Genomic DNA, 12,731 nt, shown 5'->3' with positions numbered 1-12,731 from the left:
TATAGCTAGAAATTCAAGAAAACTTACAAAAATTGATAAAAATTACATAAAATCAATAACTTCCACCTTAAAACTTTCTTTGAGTCGTTTTAAAATGTTCAGTGTGATAATTAGCCACATGTAATAAAAATTCAGCTTAAAACTCCAAGGTCGCATTTTTTGGATCCCGTACATTTTGCACTGGCGCGTTTTTTAGAAAATCGTTTGGAGCCAAGGTGAAAGTTTCTTCAAGTAATCTAAGATTTTACACAGGGTGTTTTTATGATACTTCCGAAGCATAAATTGATTCCGACCAGAAAATCAAAAGTAACTGTAAAAATAAGTACCCTAGTGGTACACTTCAAAAAAACTTCTACTTGCCATAATAAATTTTAAACAAGACTTTTCACCCCATAACTCTCGATTCTTTACTTTAGTCTCTCACCATAACACTCATGACCAATACTTTTGAACGTTTAGATACATTGAAATCCCCATTTATAATCTCTCATTGTAGGACAATTAACCTAATTTGAAACTAAAAAAAAGTAACTGAGTTGTTTTACTAAAATTAACTTAATTTTTATATATCAGTAAAAACTTCACAACTTTGAATTGACCAAGTTTATCAAATTTTGAAACAACCCTGGACTTCTAACTAGTATATATGATAGTTTTTAATAATTGCTAATACATTGTTTAAATTTTAACAAAGCTATTAAACACAACAGCAGTAATAAAAAAAACACGCATACTTTCAATCAAAGTTTCTAAAACACTTTATTAAACTTCGCTAAAATCGATTCATAAAAAATTATCTAAGTTGAAATTATCTAATATGTCAGTCGCTATCGTTGAATATGACTGAGTTTTCGTTCTTCTTGTGCGGGTCGATGTAGTTGCTCTTCAGCGTGTCGTGGTTGAAACCCAGTCCTGACGTGAAACCCTGCCCTCCCGAGTTCAACCTGGCCAACCTGTGAAAAAATATTGAAATTATTGTTTGATAATTTACACAAAAATATGCATTTCTTTGTGTGGACAATCCAACCTGAAAATTGGGATATTTTGTAAGAATATGAGATTAATAAACTATTAGAAATAATATTTTTTAATAGTTTTATTTTAAATTATGAAATCCTGCCTTCCTGAATTCAAACTGGCCAACCTATAAAAGGGTTGAAAGACTAATAAACTAATAAGTAACAAATAAAGCAATAAATACTTTATCTTTATTGTAAAAAACCAGTTGAACCAGCAAGTTTAGTTTGGCCAACCTGAAAGTTGAAGGTAGCGTTTGAACCAAAATCAGCATTGAGGTAAGATGCATAAGATAGAAACTTTTTTGTAATTCATTTGTTGAGAAAATAACTTTTATCTGCTTAAGCTTAAATAATATAATTTTTGAATTTGAAAATATGTTTATAGTACATGAAAAAATAAAAGTGTGAAAATCTTTTTAAAAATGTAAAATCAGTCTAATAAATAAGTAGTAAATAAAAGTGTATGAGTTATTTTTAGTAATTAGTTTGTTCAAATAGTTTGTACTTGGTTTCCAGAAACCTTTTGAAAAAATAAGAAAATAGCTTTTTTTTTGTTTAGTATTTAAATCTTATAACTTAAGAAAAATACTTGGGAGGGTGTTGATCATATGTAAGAATATTTAATTTTATATAATATATCAATAAAATACAAACAAGTTTTAGACTAAATAAAAAACTTTTAATAATCATTAATAGTGGAAAATTCAATTATTTTGTAATTTAATTACTCAATATCTTAAAGTATTGTTTTAAAACATTTAAATATTTATTATTCATTTAAATAATAAAAATTATTGAAGAACAAATATTATGTTTCTTCTAATTAATTAAAAGTCTAGATTTAAAATAACTGAGTAAAATAAATGATAAAATTATTTTATTTTTTATCTTAATTTAGTACCTTTCAAGTTTATTTTTAATATTAAGAACAACTAAGTTACAAAAAAATCACAATTACTTATAACAACTTTAAACTTTATACACAGAGTTTACTCAGAATTAAATAAAACTTTAAAACACAGTAACAAAATTTAATGTAAGAATACGTCCTTACATTATTTAAACAAATTTTAAGAACAATATTTCAAAATAAAACCAAACTAAAACCTTATAATTTTGATAACGAAATGTCGCTTCAGATATGAAACGTAGTAAAACTAAATTTATATAACCCAATCTACAGTTAAATCTTACCGGGCAAATGATAAAACAATATAAATAATCAATGGAATTATACTACCTTAAACAGCTAGAACGAAAATATAAATATTACTTTTTTGTAAACTGTTTGTAAACTATTATTAAGAAAGACAAAATTAAAACATTGACTGTTTTAAATTTAAAGCATTTTATAGAATTTACCAACAAATACTTATATAAACAGATAAATCTTAAAAAATTTTCAAGGAACTATATCTCAAAAAATCTTTAATTAAAAAAAAATTTGTAAGAAAAACCAATTATTAATGATCAGTAACTATTATGAAAAACTATTATGAAAATTGTATATATCAACAGATATTTCACAAACACTGAGAATTATAATTGTCATAAACCATTTATAAAAACTAATACTACAACAAGTTAATGAGTTTAAACATGAATCATTTTTTTATTGGTAAAGTCTATGATCAGACTTTATTGAGCACTTCATCACTTAAATCAGTGCTTCTGAAATGGGGTTCTGCGGAACCCTAGGGTTCCGCAAAGCCTTTCGAAATTTAAAAAAGAATATTTATTTAATTAAAAATTTTATGTAAAATTAAAATTAGGGGTTCCGCGGAAAAGTTGAACTTTGGAAAAGGGTTCCGCCACTAGAAAAAGGTTCAGAAGCACTTCACCACTTAAAATTATGCTAAAAACCTAACTGCTTTGCACAAATATTTCTAATATAAGTTAATTAAAATTTCCACAAAAACAACACAAACCTGAGATTCCTTCTTTTTTTTAGGAATTTTATCTAAATTTAATTATTTTACACATAAAAACTGTATGAATTTTCAAGTTTTTTCCAGGATTCCGGATTTCTTGGCAAGCCTAAATTTAAAATTTCCACAAATACAAACCTGAGATTCCTGGCTTTTTCGAACTGGTCGGCTAGCTGCCGGTTCATCTGGTTGACGTTGGTGTTCTTCCTGTTGGTGCCCACCTTACCGCTCCCCCCTCCCCACAACTTGTTCTTGTTCTGGGTATTTCCCTTCTTCGATCCTCCCATCAGGCGCATGAACTTGGACTGCTGCTGGGCGTTCTTGTTGAAGGCGGAGGACCAGTGATCTTCGATGGTGGCGCACGGTTCCTGTGTAGAGTAACAATAAAAATTAGAGAAGTAATGAAATTAATTAAAAACAATAATCTTATTGTGGAGCATGATTACTGCGTATGATAATTACAAAATAAGTATTCTAAATATATAATAAAAAACACTAAAAAAATATTTTTTGCTCAATTGATGCGCAATGTTAAAGTTAAAATTGATAAAATATAACACTAAACAATAAATATTCTGTATAAATTGTGGCGCGTCGTTCCCGTGTGTGAGAATAATAAATATTTAAATAATGTTTTAAAATGAGTATTCATAGTAGATGTCAAAAAAGCTTAAAAGGACCTTGTATTGCACGAAGGTTTGAAACTTTTTTGTTCTTTACTTTTAATACCACTGTTACCCCTTAACCCTTACCCTTGATCTGAATTTTTTTTATTCACTTAATTCTTTTTTGTTCGTACAAAATTGACCCTTCGTAGACAAAATTTTAAAGTGCGCTTAAAACTTTTTTTAAACTAAGACTGGGCATTAATAACACACTATTTTGGTTATAAGTCAAGTTGAAGACATTAAAAATTTATATCATACGCCTCATATTTTTTATGTTGATAAAACTTTTTATTGTATTTTTTTTTGATGTGTCACAAGATCAACTATTCAAAACGGTTGCAAATACTGAAAAAAAAACGAACACTTAAATAAAATCTAATTCCAAATATTTTTATTAAAAAATTTTACAGAAAAAACTGTTTTTTATTTTAGCTACTATAATATTTTTTTTACTTAAGTTATTAAGTCTTTTAATTTTAATCAATAAAATTGTTTAATGTAATCTTCCTGCTTAAAATTTTTACTGAAATAAAAATTTATTTTAAAGCTAAAATTGTCAGTTTGTTTAAGTTCAATTTGCTTTTTATCAACTTGAATCGTTGATAAGAAAAAAAAAATAATTATATGAGACAAATGCTAGATAGACATAAAACATCAAGATATTTTTTAAATTTAAATTACGAAATTAATCAAACGTTAAATATATTATGTTTTTTTCAATAAAATACTTTCGCAGTAAAGTTTATCTAATACAAAATCAAAAAATATTTTTTTTAATTTAGACGTTATGATTTTAAAATCTACTTAATAAAAATAATTTTTTTGCAGATATCAAACAAGTAAATCATTTAAGTAAATTTGATATCAAAACTCTAGTACTAACTTAAAGTAATGTTAGTTAAGTTTTTTTAATGATAGTAGAAAATTATAAAAATGTTGTACAACAACAAACTAATTGCCAGGTTTTTACATGATTAGTTTTACAACAATTACTTACATTTTTGGCTGGTTTGCTATTTTTATCTTCAGAACTTGTGTTGCAATCTGTTAAAAAATACTGTAGTTAAAATAAAATATTTTCAATATAAAAAACGATAATAACTTAATATATAAAAAGACTTTGAAAACCAATAGAAAAGTTGACGAAAAACTATAACAATTACTACCACTACATAACGGCATACTAAGTTATATTATCAATACTTATAAATAATTAAAAATAGAATAAAAGCGACTATTTTTATTAAAAGGAAGTTAGCAAAAACATTTTCTAGACATTATTGTTTATTAATCAACTAAAACTGTGCTTTTAGTAAAACCTTTTGAAAAGTTCAAAAAATAAAAAAATAGTAAAAAAAACGAAGGCTTTTGATGCAATAATCAATAAAAAGATGTTTTAAGCACAACAACTAGATTTACAAACTTTAAATAAAATTTGTATCAAAATTTTTGTTATATAGTCATATACAATGTTATATAGTCAATACGCTATAAGTGGAAATATAAATATTAATTTCAAAAAAATTTTAAAAGTAGCTAGTTAAAGTCAGATTGGGTTTTAACAAATTTTTAAAAAGTAGTTTTAACAAACAGTAGAAAGTTTACATTTATAAGCCATAAAAGTTAATCTGAAGTCTGTAAAACAACAAAAACTGTATAATACAACTTTATTTAATTTTTTTCTTTTTTAGTCAAAATAACAGTTTGTTAATAAAAAAACATGTTAGGTGAAGCATCAAAAATACTGACCAAAAACATAATATCCAAGTGACCAAATTTTACCAGCCATAATGACATTGTTTGAAATCAAGTATTATTAACAAGACAAAAACACATTATTTTTAAATAACAACTTGACAAAAGTTTTAATACAAACCCAAAGCACTTATACAATTTAATAATATTTTCTACACTCACTATTCACAGTGCTCGTTTTAGCTTCATCCACCTTAATTTTCTTAGCACTGGAATTTTGGTTTTCTTCACTGCTGCTCTTCCTTTTCTTTTTCTTCTTTTTTTCTTTCTTCACTTTCGATTCTTTTTCTACAAAAAAATTCGTTAATTAATTTAACACATAAAATAAACAAATGTTCTTAAATTTCAGAAACTTTAGTAGTTGACTTAGCAATATAACTTTCAAAGTTGTATATTGATCATATCATTAACCAAAAATTAATTAAATATAAACCTAGTTTTCAAAATTTATTAAAAACAGTATTTATTTCACTATTTTTCTGTTTTTTAGTAAAAAACTAATACTTTTGAAAACTTGAAACATTAAGGGGATAGGGGGGTCCAACATTTTTTTTTTTTAAATTCAAAATAACAATGGATCTTATATGAAAGCTCTAAGTACAAACTATAAGCCAGTTTTTATTAAATAAAAAATCTCATTCAACTTATAGATATTGTAATTTTTTTAAAAATCTTCCAATACAAACGTATAGACTGCTCAATTTTTTTCAGAAATTTCAAAAATCACATCTTCTTAGCTAAAGACCTCTAACTTCAAGGAAACGTTACATTTATAGTTTAATTGACTTTGAACGTTGGGATCTTAGAAATATTAAATAAAAAAATTTAAATGAAAAATACAAAAAAAATAGGTGGCTTTTTTTAAACAAAAATTTCATTTTTTAAAATTAAAAAAGTCATGCATTGAATCTTTTTTAAATTTAATAATAGACTTTCTGTAAAAATTTAAATAAGATTGCTCAAAAAAAAAGGAGGAAAAAGATTTTTAGTGAAATGGTCTTTTTTTCACTTTCCATTAGGAACAGAGGTCACCAACTTTGATCGCTCATATTTCAAAATTTACTTTAAATTTTTACAAGGGGTTAAAAAATGTCCGACAGCTCAGATAAAACTCTATTAAACAAGATCAACTTGTAAAAATTAAGGTCGACCCCCCCCTATGCCCTTAATAGTTAGTTAGTCTAACAATATTATCATACCATTAACTGTTTAAAAATATTTCACTTTCTGCTTACCTTCTTTACTTTCATCTTCTTTAGTTTCTGCAGCAACTTCACAATTTTTGGAATTTTTCTTCTTTTTCTTTTTAGGTTTTTCTTTAACTTCAGAATTATCAGAACTCTGGCTCTTAACTACCTCAGATTGGCTTTCTTCAGCAGTCTTCTTTGCTTTCTTCTTCTTCTTCTTTTTAGGAACTTCAGTTGATGCAACCTTTTCTTCTGTTTGCTCGACTTTTGTATTTTCTTGCTCTGTTGACTCAGCGCTCTGCTTTTTCTTCTTCTTTTTTACTTTCTTCTCTTCCGGAGCATGCTCAACTTCACTTTCAATTTTGGGAGTTTTTTTCTTCTTCTTTTTCTTTTTGAGCTCTTTCAGTTGAGGGTTTTCCAGATCACTCATTTTATAAAAATCTTAAATTTTATGCAAATATAAATTTAAGTGTAACACCACAACCTTTTTACAATACTTTATCTGATAAGTCAAAAAAAAATTATTTTTTTTAATTAAAGTACCATTTTTAGTATACATTAATAATGACTTAGAAAAGGTAATACAAAATTTCATGACTTAAAATTGAAACAATTTCGTAGCTATGATTTCTTAAAGTTTTTAATATAAATTTAATTATATTATGCACAGCAGGGCCACAATTTTTAATAAATTTTTCTGGTTTTTGAAAGTACACGTTATTGGGTCTATTTTTATTTTAAAGTTAATTTTAAGGTTAAAAATTAAGGTAAGTAATATAAAACATTGTAAAGATACTATAGAGTGACTTTTTATGTGATTTTTGTCAAAAAAAATTTGGTGATGACAAAAAATTTTTACCTATATGATAGATTTTTGGTGTCAAACCAAAATATTACTACTTAACATGTAAAAGATGTTTTAAATTCCAGGTTTTTGAGCCTAAAATATCAATTCCAGGTTTTGCCAGGATTCCAGGTTTTGTGGCCACCCTGTATGTAGTATTTTATTTATTTTAGTATAAAATCATAACTAGTTTGTATATCAAGATTTTCACTTAAACGGTTTTAAACACTTGATAAAAATGCAATTCTAGAGGAAAAAATTAAAGTCATAAACAAAAGATTAAGGAAAAAAATCAAACTGACCTATGTTTTGCAAAAAAGTTAAATAGCCTTACTTAAAAAAAAAAGTTTTAATTAGACTGATATGTAGAATGAGATATTCTGAGTGTGTGGCTACCCTGTATTAACCTTCAAATTTTATAAAAACTACAACCCAGACCAATCATACAGAGTCAGAAATACTACCAGTAATCAGTGTCAACAAAAATAAAGAGTACTAACGTTAATACTGAATCATATTTAAATATAAGTTTTTCTTTTTTAATCTGATTGGTCTAATACTGTTTATTTTTAAAGAAAAATAAATTAATATTGCACAGTTTAAGTCACTACTATAGTTTTTAACCGCCACTCAAGCAGAAGGAAGTGTTTATTGACCAAGGTTAAGGGTAACCCTTGGTTATTCTAATAGTAATAGATAGTAAAAATAATAATAAACAAAAAAGATTATTTACTAAGGGTAAGGGGTAATAGTGCTAGTAAAAAATAATATAATAAATTTAATCAAGTTAAACACGAAATAAAAAGAAGAATAAAGTGAAAAAAATATATGTTTTTAAAAACAAAAATACGACAAAAAAATAAACCTGTGCTAAACAGAGACTGTGAAAAATGTCAATCTGTGCAAAATTGAATTTGTGCAAATGTGACACCATGCAAAAGTGTACCTTTGTGTAGTTCTGGGACCTACCCCTGAGTTTCACTTACTAACAAACAATAGATTTATCATTTTTTTGTTATCTAATAACTGCTTAGACTAAGTTGACTTAATTTTGTGAAAGGCAACAAAACTAAGTAGGATGTTATTATCAAAATGATCTGTCTTCCTTGCAGATATCAACTAAATCGTCTTTGCATAACAATTTAAAATTGTTTACTATTTTAAATTCATTATTCATTCTATGAAGCATATTTTATAATTTATCTAATTAAAAAAAAAAGATTATGCTTCACACACAATTTAACATATAAAAATTTTTAGTAAAAACTTTCATTTAATTTACAATTTATATAGTAAGGTTGTGATTACTAAGGATGAAAGCTAGCTAGAAAATAAATTAATTTTACCAATTTAAATAGATACATAATCATTTATATCTAATATATATACATATAAATTTATTTATGGGTGTGTGTAATTAAAAAATAATGCACTGTTTGTGAACCATAATAAATAAAGTTTAAAAAATTATAAATGTTTGACATTTTAAGGTTTTCAGTTACTAAAACTATTTACAAAGGTATTTAAATTTATTTTTTTTTAATAAATACAAAAATTACATCTTAATATTTAGTCTTTTCATATCATATTCTTTTAATTTTGAATAATCCAATTCCATTTCAATTATTCATACTTTTCTCATTGTTTACTTAAAAACCTGAAAATAATGAAATGTATGCAAGTTATACAATAAAGAAATAACCAAATAAAGTAACTAATTCAAGTACCATTGTATACTTAATTAGCTAGTTTTATAACAAAATAAAGACAAGTGCAATTCTACAGTTTATGATGATGGTTTTATATATGATTAAATAGTCTACAGAATGATTATACAACAGTTAAAAAGTGTCTAAGAAATATTAGTTACAGAATATAAAAATTTCAAGCATTATTTCACTATTTAAATACTTAAATTAACTGAATATGCATAGAAACTTTGATAAAACAACTGTTTTAATTTTTTTAAACTTAATTAGTACTGTCTTACATTAAGAGACCATTTTGTACTTTTTAAAAAGCTAAGCAAAATATTAATATTGAATATTTTGTTAAGCAAAACTGTTGGGTAAAACAAAGTATGAACTGATATTTTTATTTAGTTATCTGCAAGTAATCAAAAAATTTAAGCTTATCTGCTTAAAATTTAGTTTCAAGTATAAGTTTGCGGGAAAAATACATTCTAAAATGATGATAAAACAGCATTGTGTTTTTAGTTCATGAGACATTTTTTACAAAAATCAATAAAATAGTAGCCTTCTTTAGAAAATTTTTAGGGCAAAACTTCAAAAGACTTAGGTAGAAAAGCAGTTTTATCTAGTTTGCAAATAAATTGAGCAGCAACTTGAAGTCATTGCAATACTTTTGTAGTAAATTTGTCTTGCAAAAAGTAAATCCTTTTGCATATAACAAATCAATTACTAAAAATGTGTACTTTTTTGTTGAAAAATTTATTCAGTAATGATTAAATAAACATGAAGACAAAATCTCTAAAACATTTTGCTTTGCCTCAACTTAAACTAGAGTAAAAAACTATAATCAATATATACCAACATAGTTTTGAATAAATCAGATTGAAAATGAACTATAAAAAGAACTGCTTAAAACATAATTACTAATTCAGATTATTTAAATAATTAAAAATAAATAACAATTTACATAATATCTTAACATTAGTATTTAAACTAGAGTATAAGTAAAAATATATTGAAATCAAATATTTCATATACCCAAGAAAGGAAGCTAAAAAGTTAACTATTAAACAAATTACATTTGTATAGTTATTTATGATGACTTTAATAGATGATTATGCAATTACAACTACATTCCACTATGTTGTAATGTACGATCATTAAAACAATACCCAATAATGATAACTTTACAGATGAACCATACTGAAATGCAAATTGTTAGAACCATTTTGAGTTTAACAACTATGCTAAAACTTTGTCATGTTTTATCTTTATGCTCAAATTATTTTCTTTGATGTAACTCACAATTTTCTGCAGCCCTTGAGGTGTAACTTGTCTGCAGTCTTTAATTTTCATAACAAGTTCAGTACTTTTTATAACTTTAGTAAACTTTACTGCACCATTATTAGTTGATTCAACTTTTATATTCAGTTCACTGCTATTCATAACCTTAATAACCTTCAATAAGTCTTAATCAGTCAGAAAACAAATCTGCTTAAAACTTAAGGCTTTAAGTGGCATGTTCATGGAGCATATAAAATCAACTAGTTTGTTAACATCATCAAACCAGTAATTTTTCAAATGAAAACTAGTCAAAGTTGTTTGACAGCATTTTAACACAGTCAAAATGGTTTCTAATAGCAACGGAAAAGTTCCTTGAACATGATTGCAGGTCTTTATCTTAAAACATTTCAAATTTTTAAATGCAACTAGACTCTCACTGTGCAATTTATCAAAATATGTACATGGTTTGACACAGCGAACATTAGGACCAACACACACATTAAACTTATCTTTTACATACCAAACAGCTAAAGTTTCCAATTTTTCAAGTTTTGTTCCAACATGCAACAAAAAACTGATTGGTTGAAAAAAAACAAGCTTTAAAATTTTCAAATTTTTATTCAAGTTATCAATAATTGATACTTTTTGTTTGGTTGGTACATCAAACAAATTTAGTTGGACTTCTTCGAGAAAAGAGTATGAGTTTAGAAGTTTGTCAAGATTACTAGTACTTCTTATAATGTTTTTCTTATCAGAATTTTTCAATTTTTTGTCATATTGATTTATAATTCTTAAAAAACAAGGAGTATTAACTGGGCAAACCCAGAGGTTGTAATCCAATAAAAAAACTAGTTCACAACTTATTCGCGCCATTAAACTTGTGTATGTGCTTGCTTTTATTTTAAACGCAGGACAACCCAGGTATTTTATTGTTGTTCTAAAATCAAAGACTATTCCACTATTAATTTCAAAAAATCTTGGGCGAAAGTTATTCTCTTCAAGCATATATAACCATTTTTGATCTATCACTGTCAATCTAATATGTCTATGACAACTTCTTCTAGTTTCAATAAGAAATCTAGGTTGGTAATTAAACCTTTTAGGGTTTATTTTGACTTCCTTGAAATTTGGGCCTTGATAATGTGTACTATCAAGCACAAAGATTATTTTTCCATCTAGATAATTGCAACCAACAAAGTTTATCTCACTCATAGTGCTTGTCAAAGCCCAATTTTTTGAAATACTTACATTGTAGTTCTTTATTCTAAAATTTATGTTTCTATTCCAGACAAACTTGTGCACAAACCATAAAAATTTATCAAAATTATTATCTTCATTACCAAACTTTTTTACAAAAATTTGCTTAGACAAAGTTTTTTCCATTTTTTGAAAGGCATTAATAACCCAATTAAAGTGAGACAACCACAATAAGTTTTCTTCAATCTTATAAGCATCAAGTAGTTTTATTTTGCACAAAAATGTTAGACTTTTTACTGTAGTCATTTTTTACTTTTTTTTTATGTTAAGCTGATACATAGTTTATAGTCTGCAAAACAAAAATATATAAATTTTATATGTATCAAACAAATTTATTTTATTACAGAAAATCTAACACTAATTTTAAAAAATACTTGTTTAAATTTAAATAAAAAAATAATGTTTATTAAGTACAATTAAACCTAAAGTTATACTTAAGAAGTATTTAAACTTATTATTAAAGCTAATTTTAAAAATTATAAAATATAGGAATGTTTTTCAAGATCTTTATATCAAGTAATACATATATATATATATATACAGGATTGCCACTGGTTTTCGAAAAACTTCTTCCAGGTTTTCTGATTTCCTTTTGGATTTTTGAAAGTACAGGCTTTTGGGTCTATTTTCAGTGAAGTTAAGTTAGAACTGTATGTAGGCCAAAGGGGGAAAGCCATGTTTTTTACAAGTTGCTCTTGTTTTATAGAATTTTTTCTAAGCAATAAGATGCTTTTTATGGTTTTAAAAAATTCAAATTATTTTTTGAGATATGATCAGTCAAAGTCGGGCTGCATAATAGGTTCCCTATGGGGAAGGAAAACTAAAACAGTGAAAAAAGACTATTTAGTTTAAAATCTTTCTTCTTTTACATTTTTCAAGCAATCTTCTTAAAACTTTCACAGTCTAATCTTTATACAATGACAGAAAAATGTTACTTGTGATTTAAAAAAAAATAAGTAAAAATATATTTCATTTGAAAAAAAAAGACTTTATTTTCAATTTTGGTCATAATTTTTTTTTTATATCAAAATTCATAAGTAACATTTTTTTTATAATGTAAGGAACATTTCCTGAAATTTTGAAGAAGATTGGTTGAAA

The 12,731-nt window shown here is 25.4% G+C and overlaps 1 protein-coding gene across 1 annotated transcript; it reads right to left on the bottom strand.

Moving 5' to 3' along the window:
- Positions 1–748: 748 nt before the first annotated feature.
- On the bottom strand, positions 749–6,993 carry LOC145840580 (uncharacterized). The gene is made up of 5 exons (XM_082947883.1): positions 6,606–6,993; positions 5,533–5,658; positions 4,613–4,659; positions 3,086–3,315; positions 749–953 (listed from the first exon to the last, which is right to left on the bottom strand). Exons 1-5 carry the CDS (start codon positions 6,985–6,987, stop codon positions 821–823), a joined length of 918 nt encoding a protein of 305 aa, XP_082804009.1. The 5' UTR covers positions 6,988–6,993; the 3' UTR covers positions 749–820.
- Positions 6,994–12,731: the final 5,738 nt, after the last annotated feature.

Source organism: Thalia democratica, chromosome 7, assembly GCF_965202585.1.
Source record: "Thalia democratica chromosome 7, ktThaDemo2.hap1.1, whole genome shotgun sequence".
NCBI classification, from domain to species: Eukaryota; Metazoa; Chordata; class Thaliacea; order Salpida; family Salpidae; genus Thalia; species Thalia democratica.
This window is presented reverse-complemented; position numbering and strand designations above follow the sequence as displayed.

Bases quoted from the DNA above. Each gene is read 5' to 3' on its own strand.
- LOC145840580 (XM_082947883.1), bottom strand. From the start codon at position 6,987: ATGAGTGATCTGGAAAACCCTCAACTGAAAGAGCTCAAAAAGAAAAAG. The intron at 5,659-6,605 runs GTAAGCAGAAAG...ATTTTTTTGTAG, and splicing joins AGAAGATGAAAGTAAAGAAG to AAAAAGAATCGAAAGTGAAG. The intron at 3,316-4,612 runs GTAAGTAATTGT...TACTCTACACAG, and splicing joins ATAGCAAACCAGCCAAAAAT to GAACCGTGCGCCACCATCGA.